Below are 20,890 nucleotides of genomic sequence, written 5' to 3'. Positions count from 1 at the left end.
GCAAATCTATTATATAAAATTTGCTATTCCTTTTAGATATATAATAAAGTTATCATGAAAATTTCTTTTTTTTCTCTTTTTCTTCCCTTCCCACCCCCATCTGCCATTAGATATAAATTCATTTTTTTAATGACAATCCCTACCATCTTCCAGCCTCAAAATCTCATCATTAGGAGTCAGACAACATGGAGCAATAGAAAGAATACTGACTTAAAGGCAGGGGACTTGGATTAGACTCCTGATTCTGCTCTTTACTATCCAGTGACTTTGGACAAGCCATTTTAGTAAAATGACGTTAGCCTCAGTATCCTCATCTGTAAAATGAGGTCAAACTAGATGGCATCCAAAATCTATTACAGCTTTAAATCTATAATCCTGTGACCTCCAGCTCTTTCTTCTCTTTCCTCACTTATAGCAGTCCCTTATTTCCTTGTTGATTATTAAAGGTTGTTTTGTTTTAGTTTGTTTTGGTTTTTTCTTGGGTGGGAGGAGGAGATCAGTCAGTTACTTTCTATTGCCATTAGTTCTAACCTTAGCTGCAATCTCTCCTTGCTGGATACTCTTTCATACTTTTAGTCTTTCCATTCACACAAATGCCAGATTAATCTTCCTAAAATACTATTTTCATTAGAACCATTCTGCTCTAGAACCTACTACATAAATTTAACATTTAACTTCCTTTTCGTGTTCTCCATAACTTCATTCCACTGTATCTAACTGTATTTTCTATTACTTCCCAACACAAATCTTCTGCTCTAATTAAATATTTCCCTCCCTTCCTCAACTTAATCCTCTATGCATATACAACACATTTCCTACCTCTGGTCTTCATTGCTTTTCCCCCTTCTGGAATGCTTTCCATCTTCCTCTTTATTTTCTAACATTTAACTCATTTTTCAAATACCAGATGAAGTCTTCTCTCTTCTGTGGCTCCTTTTGTAACAGCATCAACTTACTTTGAACTTTGTCTTTCTTAATTTTTTTGCACACATTGTCTCTATCAAACAATAAATAATTCATTATATGTTATTATATTCTCTAATTGTCACTGTACTGCATAGCTCCCTCTATATCTGTGTGCCATGTAACCTGGATCTGGGAAGCAGGGGGCATACTACTAGCTCCTTCCAGCTTTACAATTGCATAGAGCAACCCAGCCCCCAATTTAATTTTTCCTCATTAATATTTTACTTCTCCCAATACATATAAAGATTCGACATTCATTTTTGTAAGACTTTGTGTTCCAAATATTTCTCCTTCCCACTCTCCCTCCTTCCTCCCCAAGACAGCAAAAATCTGATATAGGTTAAATATGTGAAATCCTTTAAAACATATTTCTACATTTGTCATGTTATGCAAGAAAAGTCAGACCAAAAGGGGAAAAAAACATGAGTAACAAACAAACAAACAATAGGTGAAACTAATGTGCTTCTATCCACAGTCTCCATAGTTCTCTCTCTGGCTGCGGATGGCATTTTCCATCTCATCTATTACAATTTTACCTTTATTATTAATTCAGTTCTAATTCCTTTGCCATGGATTTGACTGGTAGGTCACTACATCAGCACTCTGGATGAAATACACTCTTCTAGCCCTCAATTTTGGGGTATAAGAATAGGGTCTAATTAAGTGCTTCTTTACTACTTCACCCCAATCTGCCATCATTGTCTCAGAAAGTATCTACTCTCCCATCCCAGCCCCCAACTCCCAGTGACAATCACTTTTCCCTTTTTGGAAGTCAAAACTGTTTCTGTCTAGATTATAGATCTTACTTCTTCAAAGAGCTCTCTGTGCCAGTAAGAGCTGTGCTCCATTTTAGCTTGACTTTTCTGGCTCATCTGAAGAGCCTTCTTCTAGCAGAAGCTTTCCTAAATGGAAGAATCCATAGTGTTAAAATAACTCCCTCCCCCTATAAACTATAGACCTCATGCCTTACGGGCTTCAAGATCCCCTAGATCTAGTCCATAAAATTCTCACAGCATAACTACTTCTACAAGGAGCTTGGTCTTTACATCTGAATTTGTAAATTCTTAAGAGTTCCACTCAAGTTCACTATTCATTGGCTAAATTGAGGTAACAGACACACTCTAGGACCAAGAGAATAATATAGGATTAGAACCTGAAAACCTTAGTTAGAATCTCAATTTTGCTATTGACTTTAGTAAAGGAGATAAATCCAAAGGAGTCTCAGATCAAATAAAGGAGTTTCTGAAACAATAAGATATCACTATAGATTTAGCATATTGTTAGTTGCTGATTAAAATGAAAAAGTTCCTTAATCAATCTGAGGAAAATTATGGGATGTTGGCCATTAGATAAAAGTAACTAATAGGATATGGGAAATTTCTAGATATTTGTTGACCTTAATCTCATCTTTATGGACTAAAAAAGAAAAAAGAAACTAGTTCCACAAAACTTACACTCGCAGCTTTATATTTTTTTGCATCTTCCCTAGAAAGCAATGGGTAGAGGGAAAGGAAGTTGGAAAGTCCCCAGGCAGAAACAGTGATAGCAACTTAGAGTATAAGCATTTGCTATGGGAGACAATGCTTACATGAAGTCCAAAGAGAGAATTCAAGGACATTGCTTCTTGAAACTCAGCTTTCTGCACAAAGGAGGAAAAATTATGAATTTTCTGAATATCATAATGCTGGAATCTGTCCTAACAGAGAAAAGAGATTTCTGGGGTAGCACTGGCTTAGAGTGTCGCTTTCGGGGTTCAAGGTCCAGAATTTCTGAGTTCAGGAGTTTCAGACACTTGTTCATCCATGTGATCCCTGAGCAAGTTACTTCACTTTGTTTTCCTCAGTTTCCTCATTTATCAAATGAGCCTGGAAAGAAAACAGCAAACCCTTACTGTATTTTTGCCAAGAAAATGCCAAATGGAGTCACAAAGAGTTGTACATAACTGAAATAACTAAACAACAAGAAGTATATATCAGAGCCTTAAGATGAAGACCTTAGAGAACCTGTCATTTGGCAGCTTTAGAGGCCTAAGTTGCTCTTCCTTGCTCATGCCTTGGCCACATATATTCCCTGAATATATGGCTTTCTCCCTTCCCTGTGCCTTGGCTAAATATGCTTCTTACATAGTATTTGTGACTTCTAGGAATAGCTATTCTCACTACTTTTGACAAAGTGTACCCTAAAGTTGATAAGGGAGGTATTTTGTTGCTGCTTACTTTATAATGAAATTTTAGTAAAAAACCTTTGTTTTGATCTAATTGTGTCTTCTTGCTAGCTATTATTGTATACACATTAGCAGGGGCTCATAGCTTACAATTTTAGAAGTGTGGACCCAAAGTACTCACCTTAAATTTAGAGTAGTCACCCGCTAAAGAACCCACTGAGGGGATACCTCTGGGATTGGACAAAGACAACTCTGGACCTCAGTTTTCTCATTTTATAATATGGCATGGTTGGATTTAAATGAATTCTGTGATCTTTTCAAGCTCAAACTCAAAAACATAGAAATGACACCTGAGTCTACCACCACTAGCTGTGCCTTCAAAAGCTGTTAACTAGGTATTTGTTGGTGTTTTTGTTCCAACTCTCCATGACTCCATTTGGGGTTTTCTTGACAAAGCTATTAGAATAATTTGCCATTTACTTCTCCAGTTCATTTTATGATGAAGAAACTGAGACAAATAGGGTTAAGTGATTTGCCCAGGGCACACAGCTAGTAAATGTCTAGGCAAGATTTGATTTCACCAAGCAGACTCCAACCCTGGCACTCTATCCACTACACCACCTACCTATTTTTCAATTGGATATAGTTGTTTTATATCCTGAGTTTTCAAAGAAAGGCAAAAGTTTAAATTAATTCATGACTTGTATATAACCAAGAAGAATTCTTAATCATAATAAGCTCTGAAACCAATCATGATTGAAAAATAAATTTGGACAAGAATATTTTGCTTGAATATTTGACAAACAGCCAACAGGATGTGTTTGTATATATAGATACACACACATATATATGTGTGTGTTATACATATATACAAAGACTATACATATTATAGTAGATAACGGACAGCATAATTATCAGAGCTTCTGAATCTTGTTGGTGCCAAAATTAAAAGTAGTTTAATGTAGGTGTATGGAATAAGGAAGTGACAGCTGCACCAGTCAGCCAAGTAACTAGAGTCTAAACTTAAACTAAGCTGCTTTTCGTGGAAATTGTTTTTACATTTTGCATGTTACTGTAGTTACTAAATCATCATCGGTGATGTTTCTGGCCTTATTGCTGTAATCTTAACAATATGGCATTTCATCATTCTATCAAAAGATAATCATTTATTGACATTATATTCCTGGTACTTGGCATAGTTCCTAGTTCAGAGAAGGTACTTAATCAAGGCTAATTGATCAATTAATTGATCAAATGCCTTTCCACTCTAATTTGGCCATACTGCTTTCCACATTGATTTTTCATTGTTTAGAGTAGTGTTCAAATAAAAGAGCACCAAAAATGTCTGCACACGTGTGGTTTTATCCCAGCCTTCAAATATCCTGAATACTTCTTGCTAGCACATTTTCTAGTTCAGTTGTTCAGTCTTTGCTGTCTGCATTTCTATTAGATTCAAGTTAAGAGGGGTATAGCCCTCAAGGAACCATTCCCTTCTTACTATTTTATGTGCACTTTGTGCAGCTATGTGGCACGATGGATAAAGTACCGGCCATAGAGTCAGGAAGACCTGAGTTCAAACCTCAGACATTTAATAGCTGTGTGATCTGGGTAACTCACAAAACCCTGTTTGCCTCAGTTGCCTCATCAGTAAAATGAGCTAGAGAAGGAAATGGCAAACTGTTCCAGTGTCTTTGCCAAGAAAACTAGATTATAATTATTTCAACTCGCATTCATACTGATGAGTCAGGTCCCCCAGAAAAAGGCTACATCTTTCCTCACAGGGTTCTAGCTGCTTCTTTGAAGGGTCAGATTGATTCTTTCTAATGCATTGGCTTTAGTCCACATCTCAGCTCTCTCCAATGTGAATTTATATATTTATATGATATATATATATATATGTGTATGTATGTATATGTATATATATGTATAAAATAGTTATTTCCTTTATGTTATTAATATTCTACAGTGATTAGCAGCCCAGTATCATTTAATCAGTCAACTTCTATTGGTTTTTTGTTGTTTTTATTTGTTTTTGCTGAGGCAATTGGGGTTAAGTGACTTGTCCAAGGTCACACAGCTAAGAAAGTGTTAAGTGTCTGAAACCAGGTCTTCCTGACTTAGTACTGGTGCTCTATCCACTGCGCCACCTAGCTGCCCCAACTTCTATTGTTCTTACCAAAAAAAATTTACTGGAGAGATCTAGGAAGATCTTAATTATAAACATTTGCCCCCAAACCTAGAAGGGGTAAATTCTTCCTATATCACTTCATTTCCTGGGTGTTCAAACTTAAAAAACATTGCTCACACAAAGAAGCAGATGGAGTGCCAAACCTAGTATCAGGAAGACCTGAATTCAAATCCAATCTTAAATGTTTGTTAGTTGTGTCACCTTAGGTAAGTCATTAAATCTGTTTGCTTCAGTTTCTAATCTGTAAAATAAGCTGAAAAAGAAAATGACAAACTACTCCAGCATCTTTGCCAATAAAACCTCAAATAAGGTCACAAAGAGTCAACAAGAAGTGAAAAACAACTGAATAACAACAAAACATCTTTGCCACAAAGTTCATTTGCCAGTACATGGGTCATTTCCTCTCGAAAGAGCTGGCATTTTGGCTGCAGAGTAAATCTACTGCTGGGCTGGGTCCCATAGATCTGTCTTCAGGGCTCTGCTTTTAACCAAAGAATCTGGAGTGGATTCTGATTCCCTTACCTTTGGTGGCTCACTGCCTTAACCTTTCAGAGTTCACAAGAGTACAGCACAAGAAAAATTAGAAAGAACAGAAATAGAAGCAAGAGTTTAGCCCTGGGTTCCTGGACTATAATTCAGTGCCCAGGTGAGAAGGCAAAGCTTGAGGTCATTACCCCCAAAACAGAGATTTGTTCCTCACTCCAAAATAGCCTAGCATTCTCAAATATAGCTCAGCAGCCATTCAGAAAACATCTTATTCTTCATGTGATAATAAGGCTAGAAACAATATCTGGGTATGCTGGGAAGATTCACATAGTCATTGCATAAGTAAAGCCCTCTGCACATGTTCACTGGCCCATCTCTATGCTCTATCTTCCTCCGTCGCCTTTGTGTACATAGTTTTACATCCCCGTACCATTATAAATTCCCTGAAAATCAGTATGAAGTATAATTTCTTTTTTATCCTCAGTGCTCATAATGATCCCTTAATGATTTTTTTTAACTGAATTGAAGGAAGATAATTCAAATCAAGCAAAATGTTCTGGCCCACTGTGGTAGGTAAGTGGTAGAGTGATCAGGGTGGTAGGCTTGAATTCAGGGAAACTTAAATTAGCATTCTGCCTCAGACATTTACCAGCTGTGAAATTTGCACAAGTCTTTTAACCTCTTTTAGTCTCAATTTTTTCATCTGTAAATTGGGGATAATAATAGTAACCTACTCACAGGATGTGTGAGGATAAAATGAGATAGTATATGAAAAATATGTTTCAAACCTTCAAGTGCAATAGCATTTAATAGAATTATTGATATATTTACAATGCATATATGTATGTATGTATACATGCATATACATATACACTATGTGTGTGTTATTGAGTCATTTTGGTTATATCTGATTCTTCACTACTTCATCTGGGATTTTTTTTCTGCAAAAAGACTGGAGTAGTTTGCCATTTACTTCTCCAGAATTTACAGATGAGGAAACTGAGGTAAACAGAGTGAAGTGACTAGCCCAGAGTCATATAGCTAGTAAGTATCTAAGGCTGGATTTGAACTAGGCAGGGCAGACATCCTGACTCCAGGTCCAGTGCTCAGTGAACTCTGGTGCCATCTAGTTGATCCTCTTTATAAATGTATACAAATATAAAAACCATGTTGTATTTATTATATTATATATTTAATATACAAAAGTTAGCTATCATCATTACTATCAGCTACCATTTGTCATTGGCAGCATATCTAATGAATGATATGGGGGAAACAGAGCAAAAGGAAATTGTCAATAAGGTAATATTAATGCTAAAATTATAGTGGTGTTCTTGTTCTATGAATAAGTTTTCATTCAATCTTTTCCTTCCCCCACCCATTTCTGAAGTCATAATTGCATGATTGGCTTCAAACCGAGGTCTAAGTTAGAAGCTTTTCCTTTGTGTAATCATCTATCTGGAACAGCTTTCAGGACTCTTTAAAAATTAATTTGAATTTTATGTCTGGTTGTCTAGTACTCCTCTGGGCCAGGATTAATTCACACTGGGAGAATTGTGATGTTATAAATGACCATTGTGGAATAGACTTTGATCTACCCTCTGGTGTTAACTAGCTGCCTTCTATGCTGCAGGGACTTTAAATTAGATAAAGAACTGACATGTACAGCTCTGGCTAATCTTAGTAGGTAGAAGGGTTACATATCTGAGATGTTCTCCTCAGGCTACTGCAGTTTGAATAAAATGAGAGCACTGTACAAATATTCTTTTGAGGAGAGGAACAGAAGTGAGGAGTTCTTTCTTTGAATTGATTAATGCTATATGTGCTCATTTGATAGTTATTTGTTGGCTAAAAAAAATCCCTCTTCTCCCAAATCCATAGATTCCCACATCTGATTTCACAACATCCCAGGTTGTTCAGTCTTTTCAAAGAGAGCATGGAATTCAATTTTTAATTGAAAAACAAAAATTAAGTTTAAAATAAATATTTGCAAAATATTACTTGGTGGGGATAAAAGAGAAGAAAGACCAAAATACCAATCTGCCTTTCCATACCTAGAAATATTGTGAACCACTAAGCTTGTGCCTTTACTTCTTATTTCCCAGAATTGGAACAGAGGTGTGGGAGAGAAGAAGAGAAAAGGACCAAGCACAGTCTTCACATGATTTACTGTGATCTTTTGAATTCTATTTGATCTCCAAAATGATTGTTTTAAGAGCACCCAAAGGCTACTTCTTTACCTTTATTGTTTCTACTTTCCTACCAGCAAAACATTCTCTTTTTTAAAACAATCTCTGAATTATTTCCTTTATTTCCAGATGGAGAACTTTCAATATCCAGTGAAGAGGGATCATTGGAGAATGGTCAATCCTTGAGCTCCAGCCAGCTTTCACTTCCTGCTCTTTCAGAAATGGAACCAGTTCCGATGCCCAGGGATCCCTGCTCTTATGAGGTGCTCCAACCCTCAGACATCATGGATGGGACAGGTAATACCTTGCTTGTCATGCTCAGAACCAAGCTGTGAAGGTGAAGGAGGTTTCTCAGTAATATGGTACCTGGGTTCTTTATTCTGACTTTTTTTTCATGTTTTTATTGATAAAACTAAGGATGAAGGTCAAGAAATGTAGATGAGTCATGATCAATCAATACATTGGAGCAAAATAAAATAGTTTCTGGTCTTTGCAATGGTTTTGAGCATTTTTGTGCTTTTTATGTACTTTTTAATGCTCTAATATTTTTATGCATTAATTTTTGGGCTTCAGTTTTCTATGAGGTAACTTTTTATGCATTTTGGTACTATTTTAAGTTGGGGGGGTTGATCTTTTAAAATCTTTTTCTCTTTAAAAATGGATTTCCTTTTTTGACAATACTGTCATTTTTAAACGGGATAGTTTGTTTTCCTAATCATTGAACTATTACTTGATGGATTCTAAGCTCCTATAATTTACAATGTGCTTCATCTACCTTTTACAGTTGCCAAGTTCACTGCTATTGAAATGCACCTTTATTCCTTTCCAAGTGGACCAGAAATAACTTTGTTTGGTGATTCCAATTTTTAATTTGCTAATAGATAATTTGAAAGATGTCTTACTCTTACCTTTTAGCCTCAGCTTTGTTCTGATGTTGGTTGGCATAGTGACCTCCCATCTTTTAAAGGGTTTTAAGAATAGTGATGAATGTCCAAAATCCACCTAAGCATCCAGATAGGTTCTTCATTCATGACCATGAAGGAATGTTTCCTGTCAGTGGACCAGACTAAATAGAACGACCTCTTAAAGTTTCTGCTTGAGTAGAGCATTTTTCTCTTTACTGAGCTATACCAGTACTGAGCTATAAGGAGGTCCGCAAGAGAAGAGAAAAATATGTTTTGAAAAAAGAATTTCTAGTGCCTTAATTTTTGACCCCAATGATCATCTTTCCCATCTATGTGACCAGAATTTATGACAATAATATGTCTAAACATAAAGAGATAATTTAATATTCTAGTTGACATATTGAACTAATTACCATGCATTAAACCATCTTGGTTTGAAAAGGGGGGAAAAGGTTAAAAATCATTTCTATAAATTCATATTGTTAACTAAGTGATAAAAAGCAGGAGGAATGTTGTGGTGAAACTTGTGTTACACTAAAGATGACAAGATTTCTCTACAATATCTGGGGTTTTTGTCTCACCCACAGGTTTCATTGTTGGTAGGTATTTATGTTCTAGCCCACTGAGAAAATTCTGTGTCTTTTGGCTTTATTAGGATGACGACACAGCAAGCAGGTGGCATGTAGGTCTCCTTGAGAGTCTAAGTTACCAATTTAGTAATAGATATTCAACTGTCACTGTATGTGATCCTTAAGAAGTGTCTCTAGCTGTCTTCCATAGGCATGTGGTGTGCAGCATGGTTAGCTGAGTCTGCTTTCTATGTTCTAATTATTGTAACCTGTTCTTCTAGAGCCCTAGAAAAGGGAAAAGAAGAAAAGGAGAGAAATAGGAGACAGAGGGAGAAGAGAGGAGAGGAAACAAGAGGAAATGAGAGGAGAGAAGGAACGAGAGGAGAGGAGAGGAAAGAACATGAGAGGAGAGGAGATGGAAAGAAGGAAGAAAAGGTGGAGAAGAGGATAGGAGGGAAAAGGGGAGGAATGATTGGCTAAAACAGTTTAGTAATAGTTCCACTTTTCCCATTATCTACTGAAAGCATCAACAGGTCAGACAGAAAGACAGGCAGATCTAAATGGCTATTAGGGTTAGAGTGTCCTCATCATAGTTCATACTATCTACCAGTATGATGTCAAACTCCAATGCAGTGCATCCAAAGAACTACTAAATATTGTGATGGAAATCTGAAGGCATTTTTTATCTTTATGAAAATATCTGTTCCATTTTCCATTCTCTTTGTTCTCTCCCTCTCTGTTTTTTCTTGCTCCTTTTTTTTCTTTTCTCTTAATTATCCTTCCTCTCCCTCTTTCGACAAAGCTTTGTTTTTCTTTTCTTGGTTTTCTTGGTATGTATAATGAAGTTGAGTGTTCTCTTCTCTTAGTTGTCTTGATAACATGTGTCCAAAATGTGCTTTGTTCTTTGTCCTGGCTGCTTCTGGTATCTGCTACTTTGCTTGTAACATTGTTGTGTGTATAATGTGGTTGTGCCCTCCAGTGTCTGAAGAAAGCCCCTCAGCCAGTGAGTCCGGAGCCCTCCTGTCCCAAGATCCTTCAGCTAAGCCAGTTCTGCTACTTCCCCCAAAAAAAACTGCTGCTTTCCCTGGAGACCATGAGGAGACCCCAGTGAAACAGTTGCCCCTCCTCAAGCAGCCCCCTGCCCTGCCTCCTAAACCCATTGCCAGGATTGCCAACCATTTAACGGGTAAGTAAAGATTTTCTCTCAAGGGCTCAGGGCCACCCCCTCCCTTCAAGGGATGGTACACTCCTATATTGAGATATGAATTTATCTTTCCTGAGCAATTGTTCATCAGAATTCAGAGATATTTCCATGTGCATCAGTCCCTTGCTCTGGGTCTGGATTTGTGCATCAGTGTGCACATACAAAAAGTGTGTCTCCCACAAGAAGTCAAGGAGTCCCTCCATGTTTGTACCTGTCAATGTGTGCTTTTGTATTCTTGGGGAAAATCCCAAAGTGTTTTCTTTTCTGGGTTTATTCCATTTAACTTTCGAACAGTACAAAGATAAGACAGATTTCTTTTCCCTTTCTATTTAATAACTGAAGTCTGGCTACATTTTCCACCTTTCTTTTCAAATTTAGCTCTGAAGATCTAGTTTACTTTTCATATTGTTTTATCATGAGAATGTCTTTCCTCCATTTTTTTTTATCTCAGATAGCAAGCTATGATGAAATAGCTTGGGGACTTATATTTTAACAGAGAATAGACTTTGAAGTGTACATTTTCATTTTTAAGTGCTACTTAATGAAAGTGCCTACAATTATTAAAATACTCATGGAGAGAAATTGTGCTTCACAAATGAATAAGAAGAACATTTTATGATCTAGAAATGGGGTATAATTGGTGTGAGGAAAAGACTTCTGAGGGTTGTTTCCTCATTGTTGATAAGACTGCCTTATGTAAATATAATCCCTTGTTAGTAAAAGCCAAGAACTTTTTTTTATAAATATCTAAGCAACTTACTGCAATTTTTAAAGATAAATTAAGCTGGAAAAAGACAACATTCACCTATTCTACAGATGGAATAAGTTGAGGTATAGATAAATTAATTGATTTTTTTATACCAACAGCAGCTTACCAAAAAAGCTAGCAACATTTGCCCATCTGTCTCCTAGCTTCTCGTTCAAGATGCCATTCAGAAAGACAGATTCTCCAAAAGTACTAAAGTTCCTTCCAGAGGCTATTTTCTTCTACATCCATAACTCATTCAATATTGTTAATAACAGTATTCCCCAAAAGTTATATGAAACAAATTTCATTTTTTGATTCATCAAACAAATATTTATGATAATAAATGACTGTGGTAAATATACAAGATGAAATGTGGAGCCAGGAAGATCTAGGTTTAGGTACTGTCTCTAATACTGTTGACTGTGATTTTGAGTAAGTCATTTGATCTCTCAGTGGCTTTTTTTAACAAAACTCTTCTCAGAATAATGCTTTTAAATATATAAAAGAAAATAATAGATTTACAAAGGAAACCAATTATATTGAAATAATTACTTAAATACTAAAAACCAAATTTTACAGAACTTTCCCTGTCAAGTATAATATGTATTGATATTTCTACACAAAATTTTTCCACATCAGTGAAATCATCAACCTGGAATTAAAAAAAAAAAATAAGAAAAATATTGCCTTAAATTTGCATAATACCCCTGCCTTCTACAAGTTAGATGGAGCTACATATAAACAAGAAGTAGTTAAGAACATAAGGTAGTATTTAATAAAAATCCTTAAATGAGTGATAGACATAATGATAGACATATTAGTAATTGAGAAAAGGAGGGGACCAATGTGGGGTAGAGTATTATGGGAGGCCTTATAGAAAAGTTGGGCTTCTGTCCACACCTTGAAATCTACATGGGATTTGGCTAAGAACAGGAAAGGAAAACGGACATTCTAAAAGAAGAGAACAGTTTGAATTAGGAATAAGAACTTCATCTTCCAAGGACAGTGGAGATGCTGGCTTTGCTGGTGAAGAATGTATTTTGGAGAGTAATGGAAACTTAAGTTTTCATAATAGGACACAACCAAATTATAGAGAGTGCTGCATTCTAGCCTAAATAGTTTGAACTTTGTCCTGTAATGCTCCTATATAATGGGCCTAGAGCTTTTCAGTAAAGAAGAGTATCATGATGAAAGTGATTTAGAAAACCAAAAGCTGAACAAGTTAGAGACTAGAAGCAGGGAGACCAGTTAGTATGGGAAGCTATTCTAGGCAGAGTGCCTAGAGGTGGCAGTAGGGATGAAAAAGAAGGAACTAACTGGAAACTGTTTCAAAGGAAGAATCAACAGAACTTCCTGACTGAATTATGCTTTCATTTATTCTGTCTTGCAAATTCAGATTCTTGTTCATTGGACTTTGTAAAAGTAGGGAACATATATTTACTCTTAAGTACAAACCCTGGAGAAATACAGTTGCCAAAAGCAATCATTCTGATGTACACAGGTCTTCTTTGAAGAAACAAAGTGAATAAGAAAATATAAATTAGCCTCATTCTCCAGCCTAATTTATTCTTTCTCAGGAATAGTAAGTTGGCATTATCTGTAAACTTTACTTCTACGTTTCCATCCTTTAATGAATCAAAGCATCTAAAGAGTAATAGGTTCATCCTAATGTTCTCAGCATCCTTTCGAAAGATGGTGGAAAGAAAATGAGGGGGAAGAGAGAGGTATCTACGTGTGGTATGTTTCATGCTATCCTTTTGGGTTTTCACTTAATTAGACTTGCATAATCTATGTAAGTGAGCAATCAGTCATAATGAATCAGCATCACAATGAGGCAACCACATTAACCCTATTCTGTTGCTAATTACTCCAGAGACATCTGCAGGTTGAGTAAAAGAATTAATAAAATAAGGATACTGGAACTCTAGACTTAAAGCTTCTCTTGTATATATGTTTTCAATGTCTGCTATTCTAGTGACATTTTTGAAAAGGGGACAGAGGACAGACTAAGAGTTACTAGGTATGACTAATGGAGGGTGACAGTGGTTAATGATCTCGTAGCATTCTGAAGGAAATGTCTTCCTGGAATAGTGTTCATTCCAGGTATGTGACCAACGAGAAGATGAAAGAAGTATCTCTTGAGATTAGGCCCTTTTTTTCATTTGATCATCAAAATGATGGAAAAAGAAATGGGGGCATTCTTTTTCTTACCAATTCCCTTGTACATTCTTCATTCAAGTGGATGAAAACCAACTCTTTCACAATACTTTCTCTTTCCTTAGCTTATTGACCCTAACTCCCCTCTCTTTTTATTTAAAAAAAAAAAAAATCGGCAAGGAGTGTGGGGTAGCTTGGCTCCTTAGCAGTGCGATGAATTCCCTCCACTAAAACAGGTCAGCAATTCATCTGCTACTTCTATTCTAGAGATTTGCCCAAAGAAATGGAGAGATTAATGCAGCTAATGTATGTGAGAGTCAACAATGGAATCTAACTATTCCTAAAGTCAAAGTTATGCCCTAACTGAATCAGTGGATGCTTTTCTCTATAACTTAAAAATCTCCCCCTTTCCTTTATTTTTAGATTACAAACAGCTTATTGTCCTTTTAAAAAGAAACTGTTATGTTAGTGCTCAGCCTTCTTAGACTGTGAAAAGAAGGTATTTTTGCTGTGTTTGACTTTTAAATATTTCTTCTGATAACAGGCCTATAAGATTCAGGCACAATAGCTGAGGAGAAGGGATAAATCACATGGGTCACATTTGTCTACAATTAGAAAAAAGCAGCTAGGGAAGGAAACCATCATGGATTCTTGTAAACAAGGGCTTTGGTTAATATGAACTTGCCCAGAACAGAGCTATGCTATCTATACATGGATGCTTACTGTATTATCAAAACTTGGTTGATTGCTAGTTGCAATGTTAACTACAAATTTATCTGACAAATAGTCTCTTTAGCCTCTGGCATTACTACCCCAGCATTTAAATGTGTTTAATGAGAATCTGTCATCCAACTCTCATTAGACAAAAGATAATGTTCTATATATATAGATAGATAGATAGATAGCTATATAGATATATATAGATACACACACACACATATATATATATGTGTATACATATATTATATATATGTGTATATATATATATATATACACATATATATATGTCTATGGTCATTCTCAAGGTTACAAAGTCAAATCTACACTTTGGGGAATTTTTTCCTTCTTTCCTCCGTTCCTCCCTTCCTTCCTTCCTTTTTTTCCTTTCTCCCTCCCTTGTTCTTTTCCTTCCTTTCTTCCCTTCCTTTCTTCCTTCCTTCTCTTCTAGTTTCCGCTCTCCTTTTTTTTCCTTTTTTTCCCCCTTCTTCTTTCTCTCAGATTTGAGGTTCCAGCCTCAAGAATCTGTCCTCTACTCTGTCCCCAACAGATATATCCCAATTATCCTATTCTCTTCATTATCTACCAACACTATACTATATCAGAAAGAGGGAGGATAGGCGTTGGACCATTGGGACACTGAATTTTACCCCTTCTTTAATAGAACCAGAAGGATAACTTTATAAGGATTGTCTTTAGTCAGTTTCCTAAAATCCTTGCCATAATCTACAGTTGTCTAATAAGACATTGCCAATAAAACCAAATTCTCAATACCAAATAAATATTTCCTAGTCTAATAACAAAATATACATTTTGAAAATATTACCTAGCACTTCTCTACTGATATCTTGTCTGTTGGGAGTTGCCCTTTCTTGTGACATCGTAATAAATCCCTTTTTGCTTTTCTTAAAAAAAAAAAAAAAGAAAGAAAAGAAAGAAAAAGAAAAAAAGAAGACATCTATAAATTCTGATTCTGCCCTTTTTTACTAACCCTAAAGATTCAGATTATAGTCTAACCCCCCCCATACTCTTTGCTAAAGGATTGTATTGAACTGAGTGAAACCAAAATCCCAATACCAGAAAATAGTCCCAGAAGCTGGGCACCAACTCACAGCTCAAGCCTATTTGTGCAACAAAGAGAATGAAGACACAAAAGGAAAAAATGATGTTTTCTGCTGTGTACTACTGCCCAGAAGAAAGGGAGAATGAAGTTCATCCTTTCCAAATCAGACATCCACTAGGAAGAGAGGCATGTGTGATGTTTCTTCAGCTTAAATAATTTTAGAAGCATTTTCTTTTTAACATTCCAGTTGTTAAATAATCTCACATATCCATAGTCTCTTGAGTTCTACCCAAAAGTACTTTCATCCAATTTCTTGTCTGGCCAGCTCACTTGTAAGGTCATGATTTCTGTCTGTGCCCCAAGTTCAGCCTAATTTATAGGTGCCAAAGGCCAAAAATGATCTAAAAAAGGTCTATGAACCTATCTTAATCTTATCATTCTGGCTATAAAATCACTTCTTTCTCAAGTATATTATTCTAATAGAAGATGGGGTGGAATGAGGGGTAGGATGTTGACATACTATTATTACAGTACCACAAACACTAGAAACTTTCAGTTATAGATCAATAATGATATTATTACCTTGTTAATAGGAAAGGCTAGCTATGGGGAAAGAGTAATGGCAGTACCAGAAGCCCTAAAAAATAAAAAATATACACCATTCCTTTTTGATTCAGAAAACCTGTTTTTTTTTTCCCCTAGTGAGTTAATTTTTTTTTTCTCTCCTCAAAATGCAGAAAATAAGCTAATACCTTAGATGTTCCAGACCTACTTCCTAATGGCTAATCCTGAATTATAAATCCACAGGCTTTCTTAAAACTTTGACCTATGTCATCAGAACCAGGATGGATATGGAACTACTAAGTATAAATCTTGCCAAAATGGCTTGCTTTTTTAGACACAATTGTTTAATAAGTCAGGAGAATGGCATGGACATAGAATGGGTCTTGGTTTCAGCCAATAAAATTCAAAAAACTTCCATGAGAACATGGGCTACTTGTTGCACCCATGAACTGAAGTAGATTAGATAGTACAATGTGGACTGGATGATTATCCAACTGTTTAGGAAGAAGAATGGGATACACATTCATATAGCATCTACTAGATACCTGGCTCCATGCTAGGTACTTTACAAACACTAGGTGAATGCTATTATTATCTGCAGCTACAGATCTACAGCTAGTAAATATCTGAAGCTGAGTTTTAACTCATACCTTCCTGATTCCAAATGCAGTGTTCCATCCACTATGCCACTTAATTCCCTGTAGATTTAGATTTGTACTTGCTAACCCTGGTCAAGGTTCTATAGAATTTTTATACTATGTATGAGAGAGATTATACAAGGTAGTATCTGAGGTTCATTCTAGTTCTAAATTTTGTGATATTCTAATAGGCTTTGGAAAAATCTGGGTTGCCCCATATTTTCTAGTGTGATCTATTTGTCCCTTTGGGTAGCTGAGTGATACAGTGGATAGAATGCTAGGCTTGGAGTCAGGAAGACTCATCTTCCTGAGTTCCTATCTATCTGGCCTTGCTAGTTGTGTGGCTTTGGGCAAGTCACTTTATCCTGTTTGACTCAGTTTCCTCACCTGTAAAATGATCTGGAAAAAGATGGTAAATAGAACATTATCCTTGCCAAGAAAACCCCAAATGGGATCACACAATTGAAAAACAACTATATGACAAAGCCTTAAAAAGCCTTTTAAAATACCATAAATTTTGTGGCAAATAATTACAAATTAATTATTTATCATTTTAGTTAGGAGGAAATTAAGGTATTAGGAGGTTAAATAATTAGATAACCTTCTAGTATTCTCTCTCTCTCTCTCTCTCTCTCTCTCTCTCTCTCTCTCTGTCCCCCTCTCATTCATAAAACTGTTTTGTTTTGTTTTTTTTTCAAAAGAGAGATTAGAAGGTAAATTTTCATCCAGAATCAAACTCATGGCCCATCCAGCCCAATATCCAACTTCTAAATATATTATAATAACAATACCTAGCATTTATATAGGACTTTTCGAATTCACAAAGGGCTTTACATGTTATTTCATTTATTCCTCACAGACCTAAAAGGGGGGTGCTTTTATTAATCTCATTTTGCAAGTTAGGACACTAAAACAGGCAAATATTAAATAACTTATCCAGGCTAATACCAGCTACTAAATGCCTAAGGCAGAATTTGAACTGAGGACTTCTTGACTCCAAGCCCAACTTTGTATCCACTCTGCCACCAGTAAGTTACTGTAGCTGCATGGAATATACTAGAGGAAGAAATAGTAATCACACAGACACAAATCTCAAGACATTTGGTATAGAGATTTGTAGTAAGTACAGAAAAAAAGCACATTATCTGATTTCAAATACTGCTTCTACCACCAAATACCTGAGTGACTTTGAAAAAATTATTTAATTTCTCTGGTCCTCGGTTTCCTCTTCTGTAAAATGAAGTAGACTTAAATGACTTCTCAAGCCCATCTAAATCTAAATCTAGGACCCTGTGATCCTTGTAATCATACATTTACAATGCCTTAGAAAGAGGACCAAATTGGAAATGTGTTGTTCAGTCACTTCGGTCACATCCAATTCTTCTTGACCCCTTTTGGAGTTTTCTTGACAAAAATTCTGGAGTAATTTGCCACTTCCTTTTTCAGCTAATTTTATAGATGAGAAAACTGAAAAGTGACTTGCCCAGAATCACACAATTAGTGTTTGATTTGAACTCAGATTTGTCTTTCTGACTCCAGGGCTGTATTCACGGTACCACCGAGCTGCCCAAAATGAAAGTTAGAAAACCATATTTCAGTCCCATCCCTAATACCATGTGACTATATTACCTGAAATAAAACATTTAAACTCTTGGGACCTCCATTTCCTCATCTATAAAATTAGGGAATGAACCAGATGAACTTTAAAGTCCTTCCAAATATAAAATTCTATCATTTCCTATCTTCCCTTAATATTTTCATTTTAACATAAATCTTAAGTCTTTAAAGAACTTATTTGTCATTTTATCTTATAAATTGAATAATTAATTTTTATTAAAGCTTTTTATTTTCAAAACATATGCATGGATAATTTTTCAACATTAACCTTGTTAAGGGATAATGCTGTGTAAAAATTATCCTGGCATGGATTCTGTCAATACAAAGTTATTATTAAATAAAATTAAATTAAAAAAAAAAAACATTAACCTTGTTAAAACCGTGTGTTCCAATTTCCTCTTCTTCCTCCCACCTCCTCCCCTAAATGGCAAGTAATCCAATATGTGTTGAACATAGCAAAAATATATGTTAAATCCAATATATGCATATTGCTACACAAGAAAAATCAAATCAAAAAGGAAAAAATGAGAAAGAAAATAAAATACAAGCAAACAACAACAAAAAGAATGAAAATGCTATGTTATGGTCCATACTCAGTTCCCACAGCCCTTTCTCTGGATATAGATGGCTCTCTTCATCACAAGTTCTTTGGAACTGGCCTGAATAGTCTCACTGAGCATGTTCATCAGAACTGATCATTATATAATCTTGTTGTTGCTGTGTACAATGATCTTCTGATTCTGCTCATTTCATTCAGCATCAGTTCATGTAAATCTCTCCAGGCCACTCTGAAATCATCCTGCTGATCATTATTTATAGAACAATAATTGAATAATTAATTCTTGAATGATGAGTTCTCTAAACTTAATATCTGCTATAAAGGGTAGGACTTCCTTTTTTCTGACCTACATTTATTTCTTTCTAATTCCAAAGGGGAATTCCCTAGTTCTAGTGTTCTGGGACTGGGTAAAAATTCTGTGCTCATTCTAAACATATTCATCAAGATTTTGTTAGCTTTGCTCCCAGCCCATGTCAGTCACTGCCTTTCTAGGTTAATAATTCCTATTCATTTTAGTCTGTCCACATGAAGTAGTAATCTCTCTGATACACTCTGTCTCCTCACTCATTATAGCTAACCACATCTGTGCTCTCTCTCCATTGCGTGTCTGCCTAGAGTCACGGGCTAATGATATATCAGACAAGTTTTGTTATCAGTTTAAATACAAACTATCCCTACCTCTCTTGACACTAGATGGAACTGTTTGCTTCCCTGACCCCTAGCCTCTGCCCCAAAATGCCTATCAAAAAAAAAAAAAAAACTCTGTAAAGATAATACCATCATATGTTCTGATGTTTGTAATTCATAAATCAGAAGGTTGTTGATCATCAGTAGGTTATTATTTGTAAAAAGGGCAGCTTCTGTTTTATTTGTTGTTTAGTCACATCTGACTCATCATGGTCCCTATGGACCATATCATGCCAGAGCTGTCCAAAGGGTTTTTCTGGCAAAGATATTGGAATGGTTTGTCTTTTCCTTCTCTCATAGATTAAGATAGAGTTTAAATGACTTGCCTCCCACCACACAGCTAATGAGAGTCTGAGGGCAAATTTGAACTCAGGTCTGTCCTGACTCCACACTCAGCACTTTATCCACTGAACCTCCTAGCTGTCTCTAGCTTATTGGAGAGAATTAAATTTGTGATTTGTAAAATAATAGCTAGAGAGTACAGTGGATAACATGCTGGACCAAAGTCTTGGGTTTAAATCTGATCTCAGATTTACTGGTGTTGTGACTCTGGCCAAGTCACTTAAGTCTTGTCAACCTTTTCTAATCTTTAAAATGGAATAATAACAGTACCTATCCATTAGGTTTTTATAAGGATAAAATGAGATTTTTAAAGCATTTTGTGAATCTCAACATGCTATTTAAATGTTAGCTATTATTATTCATAATAACAATAATGATAAAATATATAACTTTATTAGTGCTCTACCTAATAGTATGTTAGTAATATTTAATAACCAATCTCCAGACAAAATAATAATAATTACTTATATCATATGCTTCTAAGTTTAATATGCCTTAACATTTTCCATAATTCTTTTAAATCTAGAAAATCAACAAAATAATAAATCAAGCTCTGATTTATAGTGTTTGATGATTTCCAAAATGTAAATGGTTACACTAAAAATTTAATATCTCCAAGATGGTCTAAGCTGACTCTAGCACATCCCTTGCTCTACCCTCATCTTGCTAACCTATTCCAGGAAAAACAAAATGCACATTCAAGAAATGTTACCTCCATATATATTTGAGTGATGGAGTGAATATCTTAGGCTGTACTAAATAATGATGATTTATCATCCTGAAAGAATCAATGTAGGAATAGATAGTAAGATCTCCATCACTAGGAGTCTTCAAGTACAAGCTGGATGATTACTCATCAGGGATATTATAGAGAGATTCATGATTTACATATGGTTGGACAAGACAAGACAGAGTTTTCTCAAACTCTTGAGAGCCTATTAGAAGTAGGAGACACAATGCTGGCCATGGGGTCAGAAGGCCTTGAATTCAAATCCCACCTCCCACACTTAGCATTTACGTGACCATAGGCAAGCTACTTAACCAAATCAAGTTCCCCAAACGTAAAGTAGGGATACTACTATTTACAAACTTATTTATTGTGAAGTTGTAAGACTTTCTTAAGATAA

General features: G+C 35.6%; 1 protein-coding gene across 13 annotated transcripts in view; it reads left to right on the top strand.

Moving 5' to 3' along the window:
* The window catches only part of PHACTR1 (phosphatase and actin regulator 1), a 635,610-nt gene that overhangs the window by 519,174 nt on the left and 95,546 nt on the right, over positions 1-20,890 (top strand). For 11 of the 13 annotated variants that reach the window (XM_051970672.1, XM_051970671.1, XM_051970673.1 and 8 more), the window contains 2 exons: positions 8,123-8,290; positions 10,447-10,653. In XM_051970672.1, coding sequence (XP_051826632.1) covers positions 8,123-8,290; positions 10,447-10,653 — 375 coding nt within the window. The remainder of the gene's footprint in view (positions 1-8,122; positions 8,291-10,446; positions 10,654-20,890) is intronic. The other 2 variants (XM_051970675.1, XM_051970674.1) reach the window with 1 other exon arrangement.

Source organism: Antechinus flavipes, chromosome 1, assembly GCF_016432865.1.
Source record: "Antechinus flavipes isolate AdamAnt ecotype Samford, QLD, Australia chromosome 1, AdamAnt_v2, whole genome shotgun sequence".
In the NCBI taxonomy this organism is placed as follows: domain Eukaryota; kingdom Metazoa; phylum Chordata; class Mammalia; order Dasyuromorphia; family Dasyuridae; genus Antechinus; species Antechinus flavipes.
Note: the sequence above shows the minus strand (reverse complement) of the source record. Positions and strands in the feature narration are given on the sequence as shown.